At 40.5% G+C, this 27,098-nt stretch overlaps 5 protein-coding genes across 7 annotated transcripts in view; 2 read left to right on the top strand and 3 right to left on the bottom strand.

Moving 5' to 3' along the window:
- Window positions 1-27,098, bottom strand: part of LOC126376708 (uncharacterized) — a 251,230-nt gene that overhangs the window by 192,081 nt on the left and 32,051 nt on the right. The gene's annotated exons all lie outside the window — the stretch shown is intronic.
- Window positions 154-12,813, bottom strand: LOC126376552 (N6-adenosine-methyltransferase subunit METTL3). Of its 2 annotated transcripts, none has more exons than XM_050024021.1 (12): window positions 12,406-12,813; window positions 11,167-11,353; window positions 10,126-10,342; window positions 8,988-9,114; window positions 8,648-8,822; window positions 7,909-7,994; window positions 6,317-6,412; window positions 5,448-5,592; window positions 4,618-4,765; window positions 3,503-3,614; window positions 2,612-2,678; window positions 154-1,555 (listed from the first exon to the last, which is right to left on the bottom strand). In XM_050024021.1, the coding sequence occupies exons 1-12, from the start codon at window positions 12,590-12,592 to the stop codon at window positions 1,429-1,431; spliced, it is 1,674 nt and encodes a 557-aa protein (XP_049879978.1). In that variant the 5' UTR covers window positions 12,593-12,813; the 3' UTR covers window positions 154-1,428. The 2 variants fall into 2 exon arrangements, with proteins under 2 accessions (XP_049879978.1, XP_049879979.1); XM_050024022.1 differs by having other exon boundaries at window positions 155-1,555; window positions 7,921-7,994.
- LOC126376826 (NADH dehydrogenase [ubiquinone] 1 beta subcomplex subunit 9-like) lies at window positions 13,170-13,883 on the top strand. Its single transcript, XM_050024374.1, has 3 exons — window positions 13,170-13,264; window positions 13,417-13,562; window positions 13,705-13,883. Exons 1-3 carry the CDS (start codon window positions 13,170-13,172, stop codon window positions 13,881-13,883), a joined length of 420 nt encoding a protein of 139 aa, XP_049880331.1.
- LOC126376632 (DNA polymerase interacting tetratricopeptide repeat-containing, protein of 47 kDa) lies at window positions 14,067-16,857 on the top strand. Its single transcript, XM_050024157.1, has 3 exons — window positions 14,067-14,377; window positions 14,851-15,041; window positions 15,956-16,857. Exons 1-3 carry the CDS (start codon window positions 14,225-14,227, stop codon window positions 16,767-16,769), a joined length of 1,158 nt encoding a protein of 385 aa, XP_049880114.1. The 5' UTR covers window positions 14,067-14,224; the 3' UTR covers window positions 16,770-16,857.
- LOC126376825 (uncharacterized) lies at window positions 17,924-26,659 on the bottom strand. The gene is made up of 9 exons (XM_050024373.1): window positions 26,597-26,659; window positions 25,672-25,842; window positions 24,687-24,897; window positions 22,850-23,081; window positions 21,836-22,025; window positions 20,882-20,981; window positions 20,196-20,306; window positions 19,160-19,284; window positions 17,924-18,073 (listed from the first exon to the last, which is right to left on the bottom strand). The coding sequence occupies exons 1-9, from the start codon at window positions 26,657-26,659 to the stop codon at window positions 17,924-17,926; spliced, it is 1,353 nt and encodes a 450-aa protein (XP_049880330.1).

Genomic DNA, 27,098 nt, shown 5'->3' with positions numbered 1-27,098 from the left:
CTTGGGATAACATCCCTTATAGTAGCAGAAACTGATATTACTTATAAGTAAGGAGATGTAATTACGATTTCAAATGCAAAATTAAAAATATTGCCACCGAATGTGTCTTTTATTTTAGGACGTTTTTGTATGTAAAAAAAAAGAAAATTTTATATACGATTCATTTATTTACAATATTTACAGATTTTCCTTATTTGAAACTTTTTATGACATTATGTAAAACATTTACACAAACAAATATAACCTAAGTTAATCCGCATTTGGGCAACTGAACACCGCTCCTAGGCCTTTGCTATCCTGCCGTATGTATACGGTGATTTTCGATAAAAGGCACAACTTGCACTTCATTCAAAAATCTCATTTTCAACGTGTGCCGCCTGAGGTATGAACCGCGTATGTCGAACTTTCCTATGCTTCTATCCTCTTCTGTTACTCAGAAATGTTATTTGCTAGAGCAAGAGAGGGCGACCGCATGCTATTGGCTCGTCGATTCTGCCGCGTGCGGTCGCTTTCTCGCTCTAGCCAATGACGATTCTATGTGACAGAAAAGGATAGGTGCTATTAGGTGTAGTTCAACCCTAAAGCTGCTGATAAACTTGAGCATTCACTTGTAATGAGCATTTGTGCGAATGTTACAATACGAGAACATTTTAGCGAGCATTCTATCGAGCGTTCTTGCTCATGAAAACGTTCATAGCAATGTTTGGCTTTATGCTTGGCTCGGCTCGTTGTTCAGTTCGACAAATATAAAAACGGCGAATGCTCGATGTTCTGTTACAAGTGAATGCTCAAGTCTATCAGTTTCTTAACGCGATAGGGCGAACGAGACACTGTTAAAAGGAATCTCTAACTCCTTAGCGGCTTACGGCTATTTAAGACTAAAATAAGACCCAGAGGGGGTGAGGTCGGCGTCCGATACGAATTGGTGCGGGGCGGAGGATTACCATTCCATACGTGTTTATTAAAACAAACTCAAAACTCACAAGGGTGGTATTTAATTATTAATAAACTAATCTCAGCTTCGAGACTGCTTCCAAAATCATGTCAATGTGACAGTTCTTACAGAAAAAACACGAACTTGAGCACGATTGAGGGCAGTCTTAGCTGAGATTCGTTTATGAACCCTTTCACGGACAGAGATCATGGGTCATTGGTGGTTCATAATAGGTAATATTTATGACACCTTGGGATCGGAACGTTATTAGACGTTCTGTCCTTGAAAGTGTTAATACCACCCTTAATATCAAATGTGTACATAAAATGGCGACGCGGTATGAAACTATACACATTTTTAGAAAGTGGGTATCGTTTTTATGCTCACCAGTTGGCGCCACTGTCGAGTAAAGTCAAGTCACTACACTACACAATGGTTGCCATTTAACCCTCAGGCCCTGGGGTGGTCTAGAGCCCAGTGGCCGGGTCTGACAGCTAGGGCAGGCCGGGGTCGGGGGGCGGAGGCGCCATGCAGTTGCCGTCAGGGTAGCGCTTCTTGAAGGCTGCTATCAGCTCGGGGTCTACCAGCCGGACGCCGTCCACCTGGTTGCCTAGGGTTATCCTGCAGGAGAAAAAATGATGTATATTTTATTTAACATAACAAGCTCACGAGTATATTCCCAATTGGGGTAGTCAACAGTTACGTCTATTGCAAGATGAACTAGGTACGGTCACGAGTAAGTACTAATATGTATACACTTTGATACCATGTCACATTAACTTTTTTGACAAATTAAACCGTAAGTCTCATTAAATGTCAAGTATGATAGTGCGACAGGGTTCTAAAGTGGGTGCATGATATTGACCAACAGTCTAGCCACATCAGCTCCATGTCTGACGATGAGATGAGGTGGCTCGGAGTACCCCAGTTGCAGAACTCATGAGTCAGCGTTTCTCTGGGTCACCGGCACAATAACCCTCAATTATTCATTGTACCCCAATCATTAATAGTACCCCAAATCATTCATTGTACCCCAATCATTAATTGTATTCCAATCATTAATAGTACCCCAATGATTCGCTGTACCCCAACCATTCATCGAACCCCAATCAATTATTGTACCCCTAAAATCTATATTAGTCTATTTAAGACGTTAAGGAGTAAGGGAGCGCGTGCGGACTGTCTGTCTTGCACGCGCGCACGGGGTAAAGCGGCACACGGTAAGGACGCATTTTTTAATGAAATTCAAGACATGGTAATAAGGGTAAGGGTAAATGTTACTATAACACTGGTGAATACCTTAATGATACTGATGTTACTATTTGAAAAGCTTCCTTCTCTCTTTTAAACTTCTATTTTGTTGTGCCCGAAAGGGTCTATGATGTGAAACTCATATGTAACTTACAAACTTGTACACCATCATAGTATGCAAATAAAGAATATTTAGGGTAATATTAAGGTGGGTACTGACTGGTGTTACGAAGCGTAATGTAATGCACACAGCGAGCGTTCGTGCTGTCAGTACAGGGAAATAAGGCGCTGGTAGCGAGCATCAACACTGATTTTAAGCACATGACGTAACATATCATGCTCGCTGCGAATGGTACAATACGCCTTGTAACATCGGTCAGTACCTTAAGGTTACTAATTAATAGTAGTTCTCACGATATTTCTTACCAATTCGGTTGTACATTATGTGGTCGTCCGAACAGTTCTATTTTCCTCGTCCCAGGGCTAAGTCTCTCTGTGAACAATAAAAAAAAATGCTTAAGTCAAATTCGTTTTAGTCAAGTTATATTTCGCACTTTTTTCTACTACAGATGGGGGTAGAGCCACGGATCTAATAGATACTTGCAAGTTTTCTGTTAGACCAACTTACGAATGATTTAACTATGCAAAAAGCTTATATTTTTTCCTTTTCAGCGGATAAAAAAGCTACAGGTAACATACCTTAAAAGTAGACTTCTTGTATATTATTTGTTTGATATTATAATATAATTTATTGTACGTTTCCGACTTTCCGTGTACATTGTAAGTACAATTTTCTTCTTCTATCGTGTGGGTTGTGAGGAGGAGTACCAACCTAATCAACCCTGGTGTCAGGGTTATTATTGAGCCGCCAAAGGCCCCTGTCATGGCTCATGTAATGATTACTTGCTTACATTAGTAAGTAGTAACCACAACAAGTCTAGGCTAGACTGGGTTTTTTACCGACTTCAAAAAAGGAGGAGGTTATCAATTCGACCGTATATTTTTTTTTGTTTAGTACAATAAATGTGTGTGTTAAATAAAGTAAAAATAAAGAGTCAATGTGGCACTGTGATACACCGGCTTGTTTGTCAAACGGAGCGCGCCGGTTCGAACCCCGGTACCGCACTTGCACCAATGAGTTATTAATGTATCTTAAGTGCAGTTTTCACTAACACAGTTGGCTCGACAGAAACTCAACAGAAAACTCGCCGAGGTGTGGGTACATAGTTCATCTTGCGATGGATGTACCTCTGACTACCCCTAAATAATTAAAATATAATTAGGAGGTGTTTGCTGGAATCAACACCATTGCCTCACCAATTATGCCGTATATTTCATCTGGCTTGTGCGAGGTGGCGCGCACCTCGGCCACGATGACGTCACAGTCCAGCCCGCGGTTCAGATTCTCAGGGTTGCCCTTCATTCCCACCTGTAAATGCAAATGATTGAATACAATATATTAATAAATTAACGGACAGACGCGCCTGTACATATTTTTCCAGCTTTTTTTTATTATAGAAATTGTAGCGCTTATTGAAATGAGTGTTTAGTTTAAGGTATTGATTGTACCAGTTTATTTATATTACCCCGGTACTGGACTTCCACCATTGAGCTATTATGTTAGTTGCAGTTTACAGTAACACAGTTGGCTCGACTATTATAGACGGCGATACGGCTCACCACCTATCACGATGTTCTATCGAAAAGCCGGTGAGGCGTGGGTACGGTCACGAGCACTAATATGTATACACTTTGCAACCATGTCATATCAACTTTTTTGACAAATTAAACCGTAATCCTCATTAAATGTCGAATATGATAGTGCAACAGGGTTCTAAAGTGGGTACATGATATTGCTCATGACCGTACTTAGTTCATCTTGCGATGGATGTGCCTCCGGCTACCCAAATTGGGATATAGTCGTCAGCTTACGTTATATTATTTTTATTAAAGGAAGATCAGAACGCTACACGTATCATTCTCTGTACAAACATAAACTGACGCCTATTTCCCACCGGGGTAAGCAAGACTATGGAATTCCATTTGCTTCGATCCTGACAGATTTCTCTTGCTTCCTCCACATTCATCAATCTTTTCATACACGTACAGTCATGAGCAATATAATGTACTTTAGGACTCTGTCGCACTATAACATATTTGACATTTAGTGGGACTTACAGTTCAATTTGTCAAAAAAGTTAATGTGACATGGTACCAAAGTGTATACATATTAATGCTTGTGACCGTACGCCGGTTCAGAGTAAACCTTTTCTAAGGACATCTCCGATTTGGTCAATGTACGTCCTTCATTCTCTGTAACATACCGGACCTGTCAAACCTTCAGTCTAGGTAAGCGGACCCCGTGAAAAAACGAGATAATGCTATGGGCATGATGATTCTCTGTAACAAACATAATGGAGTACAATACCAACCAGACAATGCTCCTTGCCGTGGTTGAGCCAGTGCCCCGTCCGGCCGGTGCGTATGATGCGCTGGAGCTGGTTGGTCTTCACCCAGATCAGCTCGTCCACCCGCTCGTAGCCCCATAGCTTGAGGCACTCGCGACCCAGCTCCATGGCCCTGGGCGAGACAAGCTACTTGTTATTTATCGTACCGTTAATTACACCGTACCGGATACTGGGGGATGATTCAGACCATGTTTCCGAGTTTATGAACTGAAAATTAATGTTTTATTAAAGTTTTTTTAATTATTTTCAATTCAATATTTTTGCGATGGAAAATTCCACTTGATATTCACTCAACTCAGATTCATGAGCTGAATCATCTTTGTATAAATTGCAATGTCACTTACACCCCGTGCAAGTACGTATGGGTTTTAGTGAGACTGTGATTGTTTGTGGTGTTGTGTTTGAGTTTTTACCTAAACTTTATTAAGTATTTATTATTATTATTAAGTGGAAGAAAAATAAGAAGTGTCACTAACACCCTGTATAAAATAAATCTGTCCTCTAAGTGTTCTGGTTGGGGGGTGTTCCTATAACTCACAGAACAGAAAAGGACGATTTCTCTTAGAGAAGAACGTATGATGAATAGGTGTCGTGTACGTACGTGTACGGTGAATGATTGGGACATGATGAATTTTAGGGGTACTGTGAATGATTGGGGTACGATGAGTTTTTGGGAAACGATGCAAGATTGGGGTACGACGACTGATTGGGGTACGATGAAGGATCGGGGTACGATGAATGATCGGGGTACGACGAATGATTAGGGTACGATGAATGATTGAGGGTTGTTGTACCTGCCGGTGACCCAGAGGAAGATGAGCCCCGAGTCCTGCAGCTGTGGCACTCCGAGACACCTCATCTCGTCGTCAGACATGGTGCCGTAGGGAAGTTCCATATGGATATCCCACGGCGGATCCGCCATTATCACCGCGAACTTGCCTGTCATGGTAATGAAATTATGTTTTATGAGTCTGTTAAATATAGGTGATTAATTTGACAATAAATCAGGTAGCGTCCAGCTGAGTGCAGAGGGATTATACCAGAAATATACGCATTTGCATAAATTCACGCCCGTAATCCCTTATTATTATATTGATAACTGTAGCCTCGCCATCACTGAACGCCCTAAGCTCCTGCCAGATCCCCAATCGATAAACATTTTTATTTAAGACAGTTAATAATTGGCTGCTTGACAGTTTTCGAATAAGTAGTTTGTACCTCTTGAAATATTTTATTTTCTCGAATAAGCTTTTTATAATAAAATAAAAGTCCGCGATGCAAACAAACGTCAAACAGCAATATTGCTTTTTTAGATGAATTGCTTCGATATGGCTTTTTTAGGCCCCCCGTTTGTCGAAACTACAACTTTATAGAGAACTACATTATCTCTGTAAGCGGTGGTGGTGGGTCTCTGTGGTGTTGCTCAGCGGTGATGGAAAACATCGTGAGGAAACCCACATACATTCCCAAGAAATGCATTTTCGGAGGTATGTAACCTAACCTGTATTGGGCTGGTATACCCTTCGCGGGTTGGTAGGTCAGACAGGCAGTCGCTTCTGTAAAAAACCGGTCCTGTCGAATCTTCAGGTTAGGTAAGCGGACCCTGGGAAAAACGGGATAATGGCATCTCCTGATGATGATGGTCTCTGTAAGTGGTACGTACCTAGGAAGGTCATGTCCAGATATCGGAGGTCGCACTGTATCCATTGCGGTGGAGTTAATGTCAACACACCGTCTGGCTTCGGTGCCAATGTTGTACCTAAAAAATACGTATATGTGAAAAATTCGTTATCAACAGTTACACCATGGGATCGTGTTAAAGTACCATAACCGCACGACCCCAACTGTATGAGATCCACGGAATGGAAGAAAGAGCCAATGGAACATGGCACGCGCGCCATCATACAAGTATGAGCATACAGTTAATGCAGTTGTTTTGTTAGTCAAATTTCTTTTAGTAATTATGATTTTAATTTTACATTTAGTTTTGATTTTAATAATTTTAATTTTGATGCCATTACTATTTTAAAATTTTTTGATTGTAACTGTTAATTTTAAATTGACAATGGTGCTAATTCCTGTAGACGCCATCTAATTTTATTAAGTTATACCTGTCATTTTCTTATCCGTTGAAAAAGACAGGGACGGGTAATTGACAGGCATAAAATTTATGGAATACACGTCAATTTTAAGCAGAAATCTAAAACAACCGTCTAAAAATTTTACATCGGCCAATAACCCGACAGAGTTAATTAGACTATGTCTATTTTATTCGCCCGGGTTATTCATTCATTTTAAAATTAACTTATTGAGAATCATCCGTCCCTTTCCTTTTCGGCGGATAAGAAAATGACGGGTATAACTTAAAATAAAATCAGGAGGTGTCTGCAGGAATCGGAGCCATTATGTAATTGACACTTTTATATCTTACAATATGGGTACCTACCCGGAATAAATGCATTTTTTTAATACTTCAACTTTACACTCCACTCGTTTGAAAACCTTACGACGACACACGGAACTCCCCATATATTACGAAAGGTCGTCTTATGCATTATAACCTGCAGGGCAATAAGTTAAATATCGACTACTATGCAAGGAGATCCCTTCTTATTACAGGAAGCCTAAAAGCCTTAGTATGACCGTCGTATTTATAAAAAAAGAATTACTTTTAAATGCATTGAAGCAGCGTGGTGGAGTATGCTCCATACCCCCTCCGGTTGATTGAGGGGAGGCCTGTGCCCAGCAGTGGGACGTAGGCTGTTTATGTATGTACGTACTTTTAAATGCAGTATTTATATTATGCCTGTCGATTACCCGTCCCTTTCCTTTTCGGGGGATAAGAAAATGACAGGTATAACTTAAAATAAAATTAGATGGTGTTTATAGGAATTAGCACTAACATAACATAACATAAACTGCCTATACACGTCCCACTGCTGGGCACCGGCCTCCCCTCAATCAACCGGAGGGGGTATGGAGCATACTCCACCACGCTGCTCCACTGCGGGTTGGTGGAGGTGTTTTTACGGCTAATAGCCGGGACCAACGGCTTAACGTGCCCTCCGAAGCACGGAATCATCTTACTTTTTCGGACAATCAGGTGATTCAAGCCTGAAAAGTTCTTACCAAACAAAGGACAATCTCACAAAGTGATTTCGACAATGTCCCCATCGGGAATCGAACCCGGACCTCCAGATCGTGAGCCTTTGCCAAACACCGCAAGGCTGATGACCATTATCATTATTAGTTTACCATTATGTGCACCTTTTTGTGTGGAGTCAGTAGACTTGTTGACGTTTGCATTGGGATCTGTGCTGTCCACTTGGTAGTGCACGTATCTGAAACAAACAAGATACGTAACGTTAGATACTTCATCATCATTGGCCACAGAATCTATCGTAAATGATTCTTGCAGCACTTGTGAGTCTATGGGTTCCCGCAGCGCCGCCGATGACTATAGAGCCTTATAGCAGCGCGGCATTTCTTGCCACATCAAGAGAAATATTTTTTTTTTTTAATCTAATTTTTTTCGAGGCTTGAGCCACTCTTGGTGGTTATGCCAGCCTCATAGTTTAGAGCGTTTAATGATGATCAAATCATCAATTTACAAAAGAACACCATTACAGCACTACACAAGAGAAATATTTATTCATCAACTTGTGACACATTATACACAGAGCAATCATAATAAATAACTATTACACAGAAACATAATTAAAAATAAGTTTTACTCGGCACACAATGTGGTACAACAGTGAAAATTCAAATTCAAAAATATCTTTATTCAGTAGGTAACATAGTTACACTTTGAATCGTCAATTTTTTACATAACTAACGTCTCATTCGCCTAAAACTACTGCAGCTTCTCACAACCTGTATAGCTGGGGAAAAGAAGCTGCAAGAAAAACCTCGGCACAGGGCCCTAGACGTACTAACTTGCAGGTATATGATCAACCGCTGGCCCACGGAGGCCGTTTACGTGGGTACTAACTTGCAGGTGTCCATGTGGAAGCAGGTGTTCAAGAAGGAGCAGTCCCCGAGCGCCTCGTCGGTGTGCGCCTGGATGATCTTCTTGAAGTGCAGCTTGCGGCACGCGGCGCCCGCGGCGGCGGCGCGGCCGCACTCCGCGCGGGTGCCGTGCGGGCAGAACTCCATCACCTGCGCGCCTGCGCAATGCAATTTGATACAACTTTGCCAGAATCACAGGACAACCATAAGCTATCGTTACATGCAAGTCTCATCAGTGGAGGTTCTTGGACCAAGTTCTTCTATCGTGTCGACTCATGTAACGACTACGTCCCTCGTTGAATTAAATCGAATTGAATACACACCTCCTTGACTCTTAAACTTATCAGCCAGAGATTTCTCCTTAGCGGTGGGCTTGCTTAGCAAATCCATGATCTCTTCACCAACTCTCTTCACTGCCTTCTCTCGACTCGACGGCATGGCCAGCAGAGACTGAAACAATATCATCATCTCAATATCATCAGCACCAGAGTGTGATCTGTTTGTGAGTGAGTGGAAGTATGTGTGTCGCGAGTGTCTGAGGTTCTGCGAGAAAATTAAATATGTTTTATATTGTTTAAACCTAAGTTTCATATGTTTAATTATATTGTTTATATTTAAAGTCTTACGGCGCATTGGCGCTTCTGCACTGTAAAGTCGTGAAATGTAAACAAATAATTAAATAAATAAAAAATCTCCCTAGCGTTTTTTACAGAAGCTACTGCCTGTCTGACCTTCCAAACCGCGAAGGGAAAACCAGCCCAATACAGGTTAGGTCACATAGTCCCGAAACGATACTACAACGATATACAAAAATAAATTATGAATAGAGGGTCTAAAAGGGCCAAATTGAAGCAATTCATGTAAAGAAGCGATATTGTAATTTTACATTTGCGTATATTGAAAGTGCGCACTAACAACAAATGTCAAATAGCAATGTTGGTTGTTATTGCTTCAATGTGGCTTTTTATTGTAGCCAGGGGGGTTAAATTGGCCACATCGAAGCAATTTATCTGAGAAAGCAATGTTGCAATTTGACATTTGTTTGCATTGCGCACTTAATTTTATATGTGCAAATGTCAAATTGCAATATTGCTTTCTTAGATGAATTGCTTCGATGTGGCCATTTTAACCCCATCTAAAAGTAAAGAAAATAATAATATATATTTTTTTAATCTATTTATATTTATTTTATATATACTTATTTTTATAATTGCATTTTAATAATCAATAGAAACATTCGAAAGAGTTACTTTACTATGACATTATAGATTGTGGAATATTAAAAGTGGACTGTAGGGGAAAATTGCTAGAATATTAAGTTTGGGTATAACATTGATACGAGAGTGCACATACAATTATTAATTATTCCTTAGTAATTTGTCTGAAATCTTTACTTCCACAGTAGGGTAGTCCCTACCGTACGAAAACACATAAAAGGTTTATAAACTTTACAACACTCACCATAATATCAGTGTCACCTTTCGCGGCCTTCTTATCATCACTAGCAAGTTTGGAGACTTTGGGCTTGGCCTCCTCTGTGACGCTGTCTCCTTTCCTCTTGAGGGTCGGGGATGCCTGCTCCTCAATCAATGCTGCTAGGACTGCTGCCAGACGGACTGACTCGGCGCTCACTACTTCTATGCTCTGGTCTGTTGTTGTTTCTGTACGTTCTCTGATGCTGGCAGTAGATAAAAAAAAAACACTTAAAACACGCCACTTAAAACCAAGTCATAATAAATAATTGCATAAGGTCAGTGGACCGCTCGCATGTTTGACCACAAATTTGAAAAAAAAAATTATGTGAAGTAATAATTTTTTCTTTTTATTTTTTTATGTAAAGAAAAATTTGTTTTTCTTCAATTATGCACCTTAAACATAATCATAAGCAATCTTTTCAGTCATTAAAAACTAGGAAAAAATAAAAAGTGATCCAAAATAAGTTTAGGATTATTTCATTCAATGTAACCTTTATTTAATGCGCACACACATTTATTTATATATTTTTTTCTTTGAATTTTTTTGACTTAGTAAATATTGTTCTTTTTTATTCTGTAGCCTACAGGCCTCCGCCTTCTCTTTCCAACCCTCCCCGTCTTGGGCATCGTTGTGCCCGGTGTTTTGGAAGGCGTCTAGCTCGTCACTCCATTGTCGACGTCGACGACTTTGTGGGGTCCAATCAGATATAAATATTGAGTTTTTTTTTTTTATATAGTCAATATATGAGAGAGATAAGGCTGATGAAATAAGTTTTTATTTTATTATAATTTTTTTTTGTGGTGAAGAAAAACATCGTGAGCCCACATTCCCGAGAAATGCATTTTCGGAGGTATGTGACCTAACCTATACTGGGCTGGTTTTCCCTTCGTGGGGTGGACGATCAGACAACCAAAATTTCAATTGATATCAGCTCAGGATCATGGTCTGAATCATCTCTCAAAGTTTTCGGTACGATGTCACTAACACCCTGTATACTATACATACCGTACACATTACTCTACTTACGTAATCAGCTTTTGCGTAGCAAATTTTTGCAGTAAACTGGCAACAATTCCGGCATCCACGTCCCCTAGGCCGGGCAGTAGAGCACTGGCAGTCGCCGGCAGTTGCAACTGCATGTCCGACAACACTTGCAGCAGTTGCACCTCCAGAGACGCTGACGGGACCGGCTTCGGTTTCTCCACTGGGGCAGCTGGAACAATTTTTGAACTATACAGTGTGCATACAGTGTGTTAGTGACACCGTAACGAAAACTTTGAGGGATGATTCAGCTTTTTTTGGAATTTTCTGTCGCAAAAGTATGGAACTGAAAATAATTTTAAAAAACAAAAAAGTATCATGAATTTTGTGATGGAAAATTCACTTGATACCAACTTAGAATAATGGTCTGAATCATCCCCCATAGTTTACATTACAGTGTCACGTTAGTGTCAGGGTGTGTCAGGGTGTTAACCCTGTATAAATATACCCACTTAAATGGGTAGTCTATACAAGATATAGGATGATGATATTATTTAAATTGATGGTCCAAGTAGTCCAACAAGGCGTTGTCAAGCTCAAAACAGAGAAAAGGAGATGAGGTTAGGGGAATGCTAAAACAAAAGCCAATAAAAAAATGGATGGTCGATTAAAGAGAGCCAAGAGGCAGACTGATCTTAACCATGTTTTATGAGCAAATAAATATATTTTTTTTTAATTTTTAAGAAAAAAAAAGTATTCAAAACTAGCATAGTATACTGTACTACAGTCCAACCTATAAAATCCACCTAATATGGTCAAAATCATCCTTTATGTTAGGTTTATAGAGATCTTGTGAACATGTAAAATCAACATACCTATATTAGTTATCAACATAAACATTTATGTTGTTTTATACAGCAACTGTTGTGTGCACCTATGTTGGGTTATACATCAGTCCAATTCCAGATCTAAGTGTTTATTTAATGTTTTATTAAATAAGCGGTGTACCTTTTATAAATAAATAAATCAGTCTAACAGTATAGAGTTTAGCAGTAGTATTAGAATATTGTCAGTGAAAAATAAAATAGGTACAATACTGAAACAAAAGCCAACAAAAGAAACGGGTGGTCGATTAAAGAGAGCCAAGTTTTTTCATTATTAATGCAATTCTTTAAATTCTATACTTAAATTGAAATCAACAGGTGCATTAAAATCTCTTTACAAATGTTCCTGTTTCTTTCCATTTTTGAAATAAAAATATAAAAAAAAATAACGTCGACTCACGTTCCGATTTCGAAGCGGGGCTGGAGCCAGCACGTTCTTTACTACCCGGCGAACCTTCAGGTTTCTCAGTAGTGACCAATGAAGCGCCCAAAATGTTTTGCCGCTCTTTCTTCCGCTTCTCCAACTTCTCCCGCAGACTGTTCCGCTTGCTCTTCACAGCCTGGATCTCTTCCCAAGCGTCTGACATCTTCACAAAACTAACTTTCAAATTAAACACCAAAAAATTCTAACCGGAATGTACTCCCGGTATAAGTCGGTTTTAAGAGATAAATACTACATTTCCGAGTTTCTTTTACGTTACAGAAGACGTAAAAGAGATTTTTTGGGTTAAAACATGATTAATAATTAAACTAAGGATAAAATATTCAACTGAAATATGCGAATTCCTCCAGCTCCAAACATTTTTTTTTGACAATGACTTTTTTAAGTGACAAGCGAGTAGGCAGGGTTGCCAATGCCAATCTTTCAAAATCTCCAATAACTAAGTCAAATATAATTCATGTGCTGATTTTTTGCTACTGCACTGCTATTCTGGACCCAGGCCTCCCTTCAATAGACCGGGGAGGGGATATGCTCCATACATACGTCTTTCTGTGCTGTGCTTCCAAAAGAGCAAAACCCAAAGGCCCGAGTCGCTCTATGATTAAAACCTCATTAAAAACAAAACAAATAACGTTCGACTGCATTCAATCAGCAAAAGTCAAATTATAAAATCCTTCAAAAACTGTTTTCCATTTTCTGTATTTTCTAAAATTAATTTTAAAATGGCATTTGCGCCTGAACTGCGTACACACGCCCAACACGTGTGCACACTTTATAAACAAGCTATGAGGAATATAGAAGGATATTACGTGGGAAGGTAAGATGAGCTTTTCGCGAGCTTCATGGACAGTTTAACCGACTTCACTCAAAAGGAGGAGGTTTTATTCTGCTTGACTATATGATTTCATGAACGGTTATAATTAGAATGGAAATAATATCTTTGTTCGTAGATGAATCTTCTATTTTCAGGACCTTAATACGCTACCAGCAAGTACAATTGCGTGCCCGTTTCGATGAAAACAAGGACGTCTCGGATCCAAAGGAGCAGCGGAGATTGCTCTGGGTTGGTCGAGACGAGCTCTTCCTCAAAAAACATCCTTTACCACTCGCTAAATGTAAGTGTACTTGTGTACCGTAACTTGGAAGTAACTGCTTTCCCTGGCTGCCTGCTGCATCATACATTTTTACCTTACATTTACACGCATTATTGCTGTTTTTTTTTAATTAGATGTTGTTTTACAAAGTTACTATTTACAGTTGCAAAATCTCTGGGCATTGCTGGCGGCGTGGCTTATGCGCGCGTAGTAGAACCTCCTGACTGGGTGATGGACTACTGGCATCCTCTAGAGAAAGCACAATATCCAGTCTACTTCAGGACACGAGAGGAACGCAAGTGTGAGTTCATTGACAAGTGGTACAGAGGTGAATTGTGTTAAATTGTTAAACAAATTGAACAATAAATATTTTATGAAAATACTGCAGTGTTTTATTTTTGATTTCTAAAGTGATTGGCAAAATTTTAAACTTGTAAGTCTTGTAAACAAAAAGCTAAATACAATGGCTCTATATCTTTTTAATCTTTACCACATTGCCAACGAAATAAAATGTCAAAGAAAAAACACTTTTTAGGTTATAAGAGTTCAAATGTGTTTTTCAATGTTATTTATATAATTTTCGTATATAATTAATTAACTTTCGTTAAATATACTATAAGCTTATCATTAACGCACGAGAATTTATGTAAACACTATATAAAACAACAGTTTTATAGTGAAAAATGGCAGACGAAGTTGAAACACAAAAGAAAACTCAAATGACCGACGAAGAGCGGTTGGCTCTTTGTCAGAAGTTGGATCGAGAACTGGACGAGTTTATAGATAGCCTGGAGAAGAAGAGATACACTGATGGATGGTCGGAGGAGACATGGGAGGTAGCTCTTCAAATACTTCGAGTTTTAAAAGTGTTTCAAACCCTAGGGTAGATATAACCCCAGGGACATTTCATTGACTAATATTTTGGTTAGTTAAAGCTCTTGGGCTTGGTATCACAGTGATATAACAGGAATGTAAAGTTAAATGGGGGTGACTTAGTAATTTTACTAAACTGCAAACTTTAAGGCTCTCTGGTCAAAAAAACAATGTTATCCCAGTTATGTTTTCAATAATTCACGGCAAAAAGAGTGCGTAGTTGGACAATTATATAGTGTGTAGAGTTAGACTATTATAGTGTAGTTTTCTGTTTTTCTATAAATACCACAAGTTATAAGTAACACAGAGCTAAAGTTTTTAACAATGTAACTGCTTAATACATGGTGTTAGTAACACCGTAAGAAATACTGAGTGGGATGACTCGGACCATGATTCTGAGTTACTATCAAGTGAAATTTTTGTTTTTGATTTCCAGGAAGAAATGGAGAAGCATCCTTTCTTCATGAAGACAACTCCGGAGAGTGAAGAGCTGTCTCCGCTGGCCGAGGGTCTTGCCAAATTGAAGTATGACCCGGAGGAGAATACTCCGTTGGAGCTTGCCACCAATTATAAAGAGGACGGAAATTTCAACTTTAAGCATAAAAATTACAGATTGGCTGTTTTGGGGTAAGATTTTCATACCTATTCTGTTTGAAAGAATCCCTCCCCTCCCCTGCATAGAAAAAGAAAAGAAAAATTTATTTTAAAAGACTGCAAGAAAAAATTATTATTAAACATTTATTTTAATATTCAGAGTGTATAAGTCATGAATAATCCTATGCCAGCTGACAACCCACATAATGATAGAATAGAATATTGTTTATTTGTTCCAAATGTATTCTAAATATGGGATTTTCACCTTGGCAAATGTTTATGGACTTGGGAGATTTAAAAAAATATAATTATACATGCCAGAATACTGCATTGGCAGAATACTGCCAATATCTGTTTTAAAAAATATATATTTAATCTTAAATCACCCAGTATTTATTTCAACATACACATTGCTTGAGTCTTCTTTCTTAACCAAAAAATAGTGTTTTAGTTAAAAATTACAGCTTGACAATTTTTGTCCGTATGTTTTTTAAGTTTGCATGAATATGGTAAGTATTTTCATTAAATATTTTTTGTTTAATCTCAATGAGTCTCTGGGGTCATGGATTTGATTCCCAATAAGTTTCATTTAAAAAATTGATTATCTCCTCTAATTTGATTCAGATCTGGGTGATTTACTGCAGTGGGTATATTAGACTGTGTAGTGTGTATGTAAGTTACTGTCTAATAAAATTCAAAAATATTTATTTTTCACAATTGGCTTTTGTAAGCCAATTGTCACTTTAATTGCCAGTTAGCACTTTTTGAACATCAAAAAATTAAATGACATATTATGTAACTAGCTGTAAAACTACTACCACATTGGAATCTGTAACGCTGAGGAAAAGACGTGGCCAGAAAACCTCCCAGCACAGGGCCCTAGTCCTACTGTTTCATGTTTTCTTTTCTTTTCTTTTTTTTATAAAATAAATTAACCTGTTTTACAGATACACGGAAGGCATAAAAGTGAAATGCAATGATGCAGAGATTAATGCAAGCTTATACAACAACCGAGCCGCAGCACACTGGCATTTAAAGAATTACCGTTCATCACTGGCTGACAGCGAAAAAGCCTTATCATTCAACCCAGATCACACCAAAGCAAGACTAAGAGCTGCTAAATCAGCTACAGAAATAGCCAAATATGACATCTGCATGGAACATTGCCAGAAACTTCTGGAAAAACAACCAAACGACAAAGAAGTCTTGGACTTACTAAGCACAGCAAAAAGGAAAAAGCAGATTCAAGAAAGAGATTTGCGTAAAAAGGAACGTAGTGATAAGAAAACCGCTGAGCAGAAAGAAGGAGTGATAAAAGCTATTATAGAACGGAAGATTAAAATATCCAAATGTGACGATGAAGAAGATATTGACCTGTCAAAGTTAGAACCAAGTTTACCAGGAGCACAAGATTCAATAGTGTACATAAAAGACGGGGTTTTATTCTGGCCTGTGCTGTTTTTGTATCCAGAATATCAGTTGACGGACTTCATAAAAAGTTGTCCGGAAAATGTCCCATTAGGCAGTCAGTTAGAGCAAGTCTTTCCTGCCCCTTGGGACGAAGAGAACAAGTATAATTGTGCAAAAGTAAATGTATATTTTGAAGGTTATGACAAAATGCCTCATATTATAGATCCGTCCAGGAATCTAAGTGACTTACTGTTGTTGAAATACTTTGAGTTAAGAGCTGGTACACCAGCATTCTACGTGTTACCTCGTGGCAGTGTGATTGAACGAAGGTTCTTAGAAAGCTATATTTAGTTTAAGCTGATGTTTTGTACATTTTATTGTATATTTTTTTATTCTAATAATGTTATGTTTAATATATAAACGTATTTTATTAACGAAACTGTCGAATTCTCTTCGTAAATTCAAAGTTTATTAACTTCAAATTTCAGACAGACGCACGCACGCACGCACGCACGCACGCACGCACGCACGCACGCACGCACGCACGCACGCACGCACGCACGCACGTACGCACCCACGCATGCATACACGCAAGCACGCACGCACACATGCATACACGCACGCACGCACACACGCAAGAGCGCACGCTCGCACGCAGATGGCATTACACATTTAATAATACATACATGTGAGCAATCGTCGAACCCAGTACAAAAAAAGATTACAAATGCACCCAAATCAGCTTGCGGGGCAACTAACTAGTCCAGAAACCAGACGTCGTCTAAAAAAGAAACGAGACATTTTCGATAAGGACAGTCAGGCCGAATGACTACTTCAAAGAAAGGACTGACTTCGCTGGGAGTAGCGTCCTTCATGCCATATAAACCCAACTCATCTGCTTATTATATTCAATGAGGCCTTCGACCACTAGCCGTTTGACGTCCACCTACGTAGATAGCATTCGTGTCGTTTATTGGTCGAAGCGCTCAATATAATTCGCGCCGCGCGCGGCGCGGTTGTCATGCAGACCCGGCTGGTATGCTTAAAACTGACTGCTAGGATTTCAAGGTTAGCCCAGCTGACGTCATCTCACCCTGCGTTGCCATTTCGTAAAAAATAAATTACTCACGACGTATTCCATTTCGTAGAAAATTTTGAACTTTTCGTAAAAGAGTTACAGTTTTAAAAACTTTTAAGTATATATGTGACAAGTAATAGTAATTAAATACATTAGTCAGTAATTCGCTTAATTTTCAATAATAAAATTTACGTCCTTGGAATGTTGGAGATACCAATTGAATGGTAACACTTACGTCATCAAGGGCTAGCAATGGCGGCTTGTCATAGGATTGAGCATACCTGGTCTTCATATGCCATGTAGTCAATGGGACTGATCGCAAGATACATGTATAAAAAAAACCATGTTATGTTATGTAGGTATGACTTTAGATAAAATAAAACAAAGCAAGTAATACTAAACGAAAGACAAGTATAATATCAATAAACTAATCATCATCATTTTCTTCACGGTCGTTGTACTGGTGGGGGTAGTATGGTCCCGGGGGGTCGAAGCCTACCCCCTTGTTGCCTTCCTCCAACGAGGGATATGGGTGGTGAGGCACGGCGCCCATCCATTGCGGGTACCAGTATAGACCCTGAAAATAGGTAAATAAAATAAGCAGCCTAGCCTTCAATCGTATGGCGTCAGACGTCACACACACAGATGCGCGTGTACGATAACGTCAATGTGTAGTGTCTGTAAAATGATACGACGATATGTCTGCCCGTAGAAAATTATAGATCTACCTACTCCACTCCAATCTCATCAGTCATCCCGTGATCATAGCACTTGCAACAGTGTCGAAATATCGGGAGTCTCATATCTCCATTTAAACGCGGTAAGAACCCGTTACTATGTGCTTTAATTGTGTAAAACGAGGCGTTTTGTATGAAGTGTCCGGAGCATGGTTGTTACCTTCTCCCTCAATCAGCGCTTATCGCTATCGACCCACTAGGGTCGATTAATTCTTTCAAATATTTTTCCACTCAGACGACGCCCTGAGCTGAGGTTCGCGCCCAACTAGGCACCCTCAGGCCTGTTATCTTAAAACGTTGTACCGGGTGAGAGCGCTTAGCGCTCCCCGTTTGTCCGGCCAAGTAGGTAATGCCATCTGCGGCAAATCTACAATAAGTCATGTCAAAAAAAATGACAATTTGTAAGTAGGTATGTATTATAGTTTTGTAGCTATTTGGTGACTGAAATGGTGTCAAATGAAAAAGTGCTGGAAAGAGTTGAAGAAAAGAGAACCATATTGAAGACTATAGAGAACCGGAGAGGAAATATGATTGGCCACCTGATACGACACGATTCATTTATAACAAACATTATAGAAGGAAAAATTGAAGGGAAGAGAGGAAGGGGTAGACCTAGGATAACATTTATGAAACAAATAAAAGAGAAGGTGCAGGTCGTGTCGTATCGGGAGGTGAAGGTTTTGGCGGGAAGAAGAGAGGAATGGCGGTTATTCCACCGACAAGAGCGCAGCTCTTAAATAGAGAGAGAGAGCTATTTGGTATATATGTATGTAATAGGTAGATACCGCTCTTCTTAGTAAATTTAAATGAACACATAGGTATATACATTGATTTATTGCAAGCTAGCTTCCGCCAGCAGGCCAGCCATCTGCTGTCTGCGCCAAATCTACGAAAAGTCGCGTTAAAAAAAAGGTTGTTGGTGTTACCTTAGTCCCTCCAGCAGCGTTGCAGGTGAACCTGTCGTCATGCAGCTCCACGGCATCCATGTAACTCTTCCCAGCTATGGACCCGTAGTTAGGAGGATACATGAACAGGCAGCCGTCCAGTACGTCTGTTGACAATAAAGTATAAGTTTATTTCCTCCACAAAAACTTTTCATATAGAAAAATACTCAGTTCTATCGTGTGGGTTGTGAGGTGGATTACCAACCTTATCAAGCCTGGTGTCAGGGTTACTATTGAGCTGCCAAAGGCCCTTGACTTGACTCGTGTAACGACTACAGTACTTACATCAGTAAGTAGTAACCAGGACCAACGGCTTAACGATCAGCCTGTAATGTCCTAATCAAACTAGGGATCACAAACTTTCACTGATAAAGAGGTGAGGTAAGGGGTACTGGGTACTAAGTTCATCTTACGATCGATGTACGGTCACGAGCATTAATATGTATACACTTTGGTACCATGTCACATTAACTTTTTTGACAAATTGAACTGTAAGTCTCACTAAATGTCAAATATGTTAGTGCGGCAGAGTCCTAAAGTGGGTACATTATATTGCTCATGACTGTACTAACATAAGCCACCCCATTGGAATATAGTCCTGAGCTTATGTCGCTGGTTCTCTAAAGCAGAGCTTCTCAACTGGGTCCAGGGATCCCCAGAAAAAAGACCTAACCAAAGGGGCAAGTAAAACTTATATTACTCGTTTATGGCGTGGATAATGGTAATTTGACCCCAGGGGTCAGCCCATGGAAAGACTAGGAAAGGCTGGTTCCAAGAGGTCACTCTTGGATATGGGAATTATCCCGCACCCATGCAGTCGCAGCGCATCAGAGGCGCAAGATAGGCCAGGTATAGCGCTCGCTAACAGGCCGGGTGGTTAAAAAGGCCACGTTCAAGCTTCATCTAAAAAAAAGCAATATTGCAATTTGACATTTACGCATTTGTCAAATAGCAATATTGCTTTTTTTGGATGAATCGCTTCGATGTGGCCTTTTTAACCCCCTAGGGGATAACTTACAAGGTACAGTAATGTTGTCATCGTCGTCGCCGTCTGGTTTGGGCGTGGGTTCAATGTACGGCGGTACCAGGTCGATGCCCGTGCCTGGGTCTCCGGGGATCAGGAACGGGCCTGTATTCAAACATAAAAGGATATTGTGTGAGGCAGTTCTGAACATCGTCACCATAAAGCGAAAACAACGTAAGCATCTTATTGAAAAATATTACTTGGTGTCTGTGTTTTACTTGGTGTCTGTGTTTAACTTTGTGTCTGTGTTTTACTGGGTGTCTGTGTTTTACTTGGTGTCTGTGTTTTACTTGGTGTCTGTGTTTTACTTTGTGTCTGTGTTTTACTTTGTGTCCGTGTTTTACTTTGTGTGTGTTTTACTTTGTTGTCTGTGTTTTACTTTGTGTGTGTTTTACTTTGTTGTCTGTGTTTTACTTTGTGTCTGTGTTTTACTTGCTGTCTGTGGTTTACTTGGTGTCTGTGTTTTACTTTGTGTCTCTGTTTTTCTTTGTGTCTGTGGTTTACTTGGTGTCTGTTTTACTTTGTGTCTCTGTTTTTCTTTGTGTCTGAGTTTTACTTTGTGTCTGTGTTTTACTTTGTGTCTGTGTTTTATTTTGTGTCTGTGTTTTACTTGGTGTCTGTGTTTTACTTTGTGTCTGTGTTTTACTTGGTGTCTGTGTTTTCTTGTTTCGTCTTCTTACCTCCATAATGGTTGGTGTAGTTCCATTCGCAGACGTGATGGTCACAGACTAGTGGTGTGGTCTTCTCTTTCGTGTAGTATGTGTTGCCATTTGGCATCGTCTGTTGAAAAGTATTTTAATTTAGTCATGTTTTTTTGGTAAGTCATTGTGGTCTGGTACAATGGCAAAACGCGAACTTTTGCAGACCGTCAAAAAGAGAAAAGTTGCATATTTAGAGCATGTGCTAAAACACGAAAGGTACTAGCTGCTGCAACTCATAATGATGGGCAAAGTCGCAGGATAAAGAAAAGTGTGTCGGAGGAGGAAATTCTGGTTGCGTAATATTAGGGAGTGGACCGGGATCACGAGTGCGGTCGAACTGTTCCGCCTCGCGGGAGATAAGGATACATTTTCAGAGCTGATGGCCAACCTCCACTAGTTGGAGAGGCACCTGAAGAAGAAGACACTGGCTTGCTTCTCAAACGGAGTGCCAGTTCAAACTCCGGTACCGGACTTGCACCAATGAGTTATTAATTTATCTTAAGTACAGTTTTCACTAACACTGTTGGCTAGACCATTACAGACGGCGATACGGCTCACCACCTATCACGTTGGTCTAACACAAAGCTCGTTGAGGTGTGGGTGCTTAATTCATCTCCATTGGGATATATTCCGGAGCTTATGTATAAGGCCCCTGACATGGCTCAAGTAACGACTACTTACTCTCATCAGTAAGTAGTAAACGGCACCAACGGCTTCACGTGCCTTCCGAAGCACGGATCAGCCAAATATGGTGCAGCGTTATAAAGTTATGTTGACATTGTCTGTACCAGGAAACAAACCTGGATCTTCAGAACGTGAGTCGTACACATTAACCACTAAACCACGGATGCTGTCATAATGTATGAACGCCTCCGGAGTCCGGTATCGTCTCGGTTGGGGTTGCTATGAGATTTGTTGTACTTTTGAACTGACCAACAAAAAGTCGTGGTGCCTGTACCGCAGACCCTGAATATTGAAGTCCAGGATGAAGGTGCCAGAGGTGATGATGCACGACGCAGCCGTCAATGGAGGCAACTTGTACATGACCAGACCACACTTGACGATCGCCTTCGGCATGGCTGGAATGTCCCGCACTGTCTGCAAGGTCTTCTTGAAGGGGAATCTGAAAGACAGTGGGTTTTGTTAACACTTTCACTGGTAAAGAGAAAATTAAACCGTAAAAATTTTTGACACGGACGGGACTTGAACCCGCAGTTCTTGCCAAGCCGGGACGAGCGTGTTAACCGTTACACCACCGGGTCCTCCTCTTATCTATGCGAAATTCTTTCATTTTATGCTACGACTTGCTATGACGGTTTGAACCACGGATATAGACTACTACTGTTTAAAGAATTGGTGTTAAAAGGAAATATAAGAGGGACTGCGACCGAATAACAAACAGAATCATTTCAGCTGCTTCTTCCGAAAATTTCGTGAAAACCGACAGTGTCTTTTTAAAGACATTGTGTCCGCCTGTCACCACACGATTCATCATATTATCCACGGAATAAGAGAAAAAGGTTGGACAGACATCACAGACATTTAATAATTTAAGTGTCAATGGTTATAAAGCATAAGACGACCTTTTGATATACTATCGCGGAGTGCCGTGGGTCATAAAGTTTGCGGACGAGTAGAGTGCAAAGTTGAAGTATGAACTATTTGCTCGTGTATGGCGCGCGTTTCGTGCTCACTGGAGCCTTCCAAACTCTTTCTTTACTATTCCGTCCGTGACAAACTATTGTTCATGTATCTATACAATGCATAAGAGAAATACCAAAGGGGTTAAAAAGGGTATATTGAAGCAATTCATATAACAAAGCAATATTGCTATTTGTTGGAATTTCGCACTTACTTTTAATTCAATTTGCATTTTTGCTTTTTAGATGAATTGCTTCCACGTGACTTTTAGACCCACTGACCTTAGTAGACGAAGAAAAAAAATACCTGAAAATACAAACGCCGATATGACACTCTAACCCATGCAGGAAGTTGTCTGTCGGGAAGCTGATGCTGGGGTCATCCATCAGGTAGTACTTGGCCTCGTCATGATAGTGGAGGAAGCCCAGGAATATGAAGGACCGGTCCTTGCAATACGGGGCTACGCCCTTACCCATGTTGTAGATGTCGCTGTATATTTCTGACACAAAGATGTATACGTTTTTGCCGCAATAGTATTCTGGAATGAAATCTTAGCGTTAGAATCATAGATTTACTGCTACCGTAGATTGAACATCAGCGCTCAAAAAGTGGGACGTTTTTTTTTTTTGACGTGACTTATTGTAGATTTGCCGCAGATGGCATTAACTACTTGGCCGGACAAATGGGGAGCGCTGAAGGCTCTCACCCGGTACAACGTTTAAGACAACAGGCCTGAGGGTGCCCAGTTGGGCCCGAACCTCGGCTCAGGGCGTCGTCTGAGAGGAAAAATATTTGAAAGAATTAATCGACCCTAGTGGGTCGATAGCGATAAGTGCTGAATGAGGGAAATCGTCGACCACGCCGGCGGGGTCGGTATCGGGGACCTGAAGTGTTTGGTGTCGCGAGCTGATTGGCTGCCTCTATGGCTAGAGTAATCGGGTCGTCGGGATCGTATATTACGTCCTTCGGACGCCGATACTTTTCAGTACCGTCCCTAAGCGGAATGTACTCGGAAGCCGCAACTACCAGGGGATTTGGGTGGTGCGGAGCAGAATCGAAAAAACGTTTGGAAGCTAAAAAGTGGAACGCAAAGTTACTGTTAGGTAATATAGCGACGTTTTTTATAACGACGTAATTTTATAATTATGACAACTAATGGTTCATAATTTCATCACTGTTTACAAATAATTCGCTGGGCTCAGTGACTGCACTTTTGCTCTTTGACTGTACATCCATCGCAAGACGAATTAAATACGCATACTTCACCGAGCTTTCTCTTAGACCAATATGACAGGTGTTGTGCCTTGTGGTGAGCCTTATCGCAGTCTATTTTTACAAAGGTCGAGCCAACCACGGTATAAGAAAACCAGGTACGCTCAATCCTACGACAAGCCACCATTGCTAGCCCATTGATGATGTAAGAGTTACCACTGTGATACCATTAAATTGGTATCTCCAACATGCCAAGGACGCAAATTTAATTATTGAAAATGAAGTGAATTACTGACTAATGTATTTAATTACTATTACTTGTCACACACATAAAAACCATTAAAACTGTAAGTAAATCTTTTACTAAAAGTTCAAAATTTCCTTGTAAAGTAAATATAAAAACATTGGTCGTGGGTAATTTTTTTTTTAAGAAATGGCAACGTAGGCAAATGGCAACTAACCTAACCTAACCTAACCTTGAAATGTTAGCTGTCACTTTTGAGCATACCAGGTGGGTTAAAATGGCCATATCGAAGCTATTCATCTAAGAACAACAACAACATCGTATCAACAGTGGCTGCAAGTTGTCTTTGATTACTTGTGGCTCTGCCCACCCCATTAGGAATTAAGGGCGTGAGTTTATGTATGTATGTATGACATCTAAGAAAGCAATATTGCTATTTGAAATTTGATTGCATTGCGCCCTTACTTTTATATGCGCAGTTGTCAAATAGCAATATTGTTTTTTAGATGAATTGCTTCGATGTGGCCATTTTAACCCCCCGGGTCTTATACCATGGAGCCAACTGTGTTAGTAGAAACTGCATTTAAGATAAATAACTTATTGGTCCAACTCCGGCACCGGGGTTCGACCTGGATGACAGTGACTTTTCGTATGCGTTGTGTTGTTATATTATATGTATTATGATACCTTGACTAAGATAAAATTCCATAGGCACAGGCCCGCCGGTGTACGTCGCTTTCCTCTCAGCAGCTATCGAGTTGTGGTTCTCATACATGGTGAGCATGTTGTCCACCACATCGTCCAGGGTGATGAGGAGCACCTTCAACTCTTGGATGTGCAGCTTGATGAACCGCCCCAGGTGGTCTGTTGCGATGTGGACCCTTTCGTTGATTAGGTACTGGAAAAAACGAATTAATAGAAGTTCATTGTTGAATTAGCTTCGAAGGAATACGAGCCTGACGACCCGATTACCCTAGTCATAGAAGCGATCAATTGGCTCACGACTTCAGGACCCCGAGACCGATCCCGTGGTTGACGATTTTCCTCATTCAGCGCTTGTCGTATCGGCCTATTGGGGTCTTTTTTCTATATAATTCTTTCAATAATCCTATCAAACCATGCCCTGAGCCGATCCATTCGCGTTCGCAGCCAACTGGGCACCCTCAGGCCTGTTGTCTTAAGGGTGTTTGGGGTCCTATTTGTGTGCGACATAGATTTTGTGGTTGTATTGCTGTCTTCTTCCATCGTATGGGTTGTGAGGTGGAGTACCAACCCCATCAAACCTGGTGACGGGGTTACTATTGAACCGCCAAAGGCCCCTAACATGGCTCATGTAGGTAATCGTTACATGAGATACTAACTTGCATAAGTAAGTAGTAACCGGGACCAACGGCTTGAAGTGCCTTCCGAAGCACGGTTCATCTTACTTTCGGTCAATCAAGTGATCAGCCTGTATTGTCCTAACCAAACTAGGGATCGGTGATTTTCGTGATATGTCCCCATCGGGATTTAAACCTGGGACTGGACCACGGAGACCGTTCTGTATTGCGGTTTGCAGAAAACCATACCACACTGGGCTTGATACTGCTGCATCAGTCCATGTGAGAGCCTTTACCTCACGTCAGGGTTGTTGTGGTCTGTCATAGACCCCGTAGCGTAGGAGTTCCTCTACCTGATCCTCAGCGGTCTTGATGCGCATCATCTCATTCTGGTACAGCCACAGGTTGTCCAGCTTGTCGGTGGGGTCGTGGCCGTAGATCTCGAAGGCGTCGATGATCATCGCCAGGGTGACATTCTCGTTGGGCTCCAGGCAACATGGGTGGTTCCGGATGTTGTAAGGAAACTGGGGAAGTCGTTGGTGGGTTAGGTTATAGATTTTACGTATTTCCTTTGCTTTATAGTGAAAACTACGCCTAATATGGTCAAGATCCCAGAACCAATCCAGCACAGGCCTAAACCAAGGATTGACGAATTTGTTTTCGAATTCATGTTTGGATCACGTGCTCAACGGTGAAGGAGGATTTTCGGAGGTATATGACCTAACCTGTATTAGGCTGGTTTTCCCTTCGCGGGTTGGAAGGTTAGACAGACAGTCGCTTCTGTAAAAAACCGGACCTGTCAAATCTTCAGGTTATCCAAGCGGACCCTGGGAAAAACGGGATAATGCTAGGGAGATGATGATGATTCTCAGACCTCCAAAAACAGTGAAGATGATTCCGTGCTCGTTAAGCCGTTGATCACGGGTAAAACCCTCCGCCAACCCGCAGTGGAGCAGCGTGGTGGAGTATGCTCTATACCCCCTCCGGTTGATTGAGGGGAGGTCTGTGCCCAGCAGTGGGACGTAAATAAGCTGTTTGTGTTATGTATGTGTTAGGTAAATCATCAGGAAAATGTATGCTCTCGGATGTGTGTGTGTACTCTTAGAGCTGGCATTCTAGCTAAGCTATTTTAAAGTGGTAAGATCGAATGTTGTTTTAAAACCCCCATTGGTAAACTGTCGTATCGGCCTTAGAAGGTCAATATGGGATACCTAGTCCATAAGTTCTTCGCAAGCAGGCCAAAACGCTTTAAAAAACAGTATTGTAATTTGTACGTACCGTTATCTGTACCCAGGACAAACATATAGCCAGCAATACGCATGCGCTAATGCGAGCGTCCATCTTACCAGCATGGCGGCCGTGGAAGATGGCGCGCGCGTGCGCTGTTATTTTTAATTGCCAATTAACTTCGTTCTTTTTTATTTCGCGGGAAAAATATTTGTTATATTGTCGAATAAAATATAATTAATTAACTTGTTATTTTTTTTTGTTTCCACGTGTGCTATGTAAATATTTATGTGGTAGATGTTGGGTTAGAGAGTGTTTCGAAGGACTTACCTAGCATGAGTTTGTACTTGTTTTCATCGGGATAATCTTAGATGATTCATAGTAACTCTACAGTCATTACAAAACAACATAGAATCGCGATTGTATCGTCGAAGGGGTAGGATCCCGAAAAAATTGGGATCTCGCGGGATTGATATGTCCAATCCCGTCATCCATCAAATGTCAAATAGCAATACTGCTTTCTTAGATGAATAGCTTCGATGTGGCTATTTTA

This window comes from Pectinophora gossypiella, chromosome 21 (genome assembly GCF_024362695.1).
Source record: "Pectinophora gossypiella chromosome 21, ilPecGoss1.1, whole genome shotgun sequence".
Taxonomy (NCBI): Eukaryota; Metazoa; Arthropoda; class Insecta; order Lepidoptera; family Gelechiidae; genus Pectinophora; species Pectinophora gossypiella.
This window is presented reverse-complemented; position numbering and strand designations above follow the sequence as displayed.

Excerpts from the sequence above, each read along its gene's own strand:
- LOC126376552 (XM_050024021.1), bottom strand. The coding sequence starts at position 12,592 with ATGTCAGACGCTTGGGAAGAGATCCAGGCTGTGAAGAGCAAGCGGAAC. Across the intron at positions 8,823-8,987 it reads TAAGTTTAAGAGTCAAGGAG|GCGCGCAGGTGATGGAGTTC; the intron begins GTGTGTATTCAA and ends TGCATTGCGCAG. Across the intron at positions 4,766-5,447 it reads TTCCTCTGGGTCACCGGCAG|GGCCATGGAGCTGGGTCGCG; the intron begins GTACAACAACCC and ends TGTCTCGCCCAG.
- LOC126376826 (XM_050024374.1), top strand. The coding sequence starts at position 13,170 with ATGGCATTTGCGCCTGAACTGCGTACACACGCCCAACACGTGTGCACA. Across the intron at positions 13,265-13,416 it reads GAAGGATATTACGTGGGAAG|GACCTTAATACGCTACCAGC; the intron begins GTAAGATGAGCT and ends TTCTATTTTCAG. Across the intron at positions 13,563-13,704 it reads TCCTTTACCACTCGCTAAAT|TTGCAAAATCTCTGGGCATT; the intron begins GTAAGTGTACTT and ends TACTATTTACAG.
- LOC126376632 (XM_050024157.1), top strand. The coding sequence starts at position 14,225 with ATGGCAGACGAAGTTGAAACACAAAAGAAAACTCAAATGACCGACGAA. Across the intron at positions 14,378-14,850 it reads GGTCGGAGGAGACATGGGAG|GAAGAAATGGAGAAGCATCC; the intron begins GTAGCTCTTCAA and ends TTTGATTTCCAG. Across the intron at positions 15,042-15,955 it reads TACAGATTGGCTGTTTTGGG|ATACACGGAAGGCATAAAAG; the intron begins GTAAGATTTTCA and ends CCTGTTTTACAG.
- LOC126376825 (XM_050024373.1), bottom strand. The coding sequence starts at position 26,659 with ATGGACGCTCGCATTAGCGCATGCGTATTGCTGGCTATATGTTTGTCC. Across the intron at positions 25,843-26,596 it reads TGTCCTGGGTACAGATAACG|TTTCCTTACAACATCCGGAA; the intron begins GTACGTACAAAT and ends CGACTTCCCCAG. Across the intron at positions 18,074-19,159 it reads ACGCTGCTGGAGGGACTAAG|GGTCTATACTGGTACCCGCA; the intron begins GTAACACCAACA and ends ACCTATTTTCAG.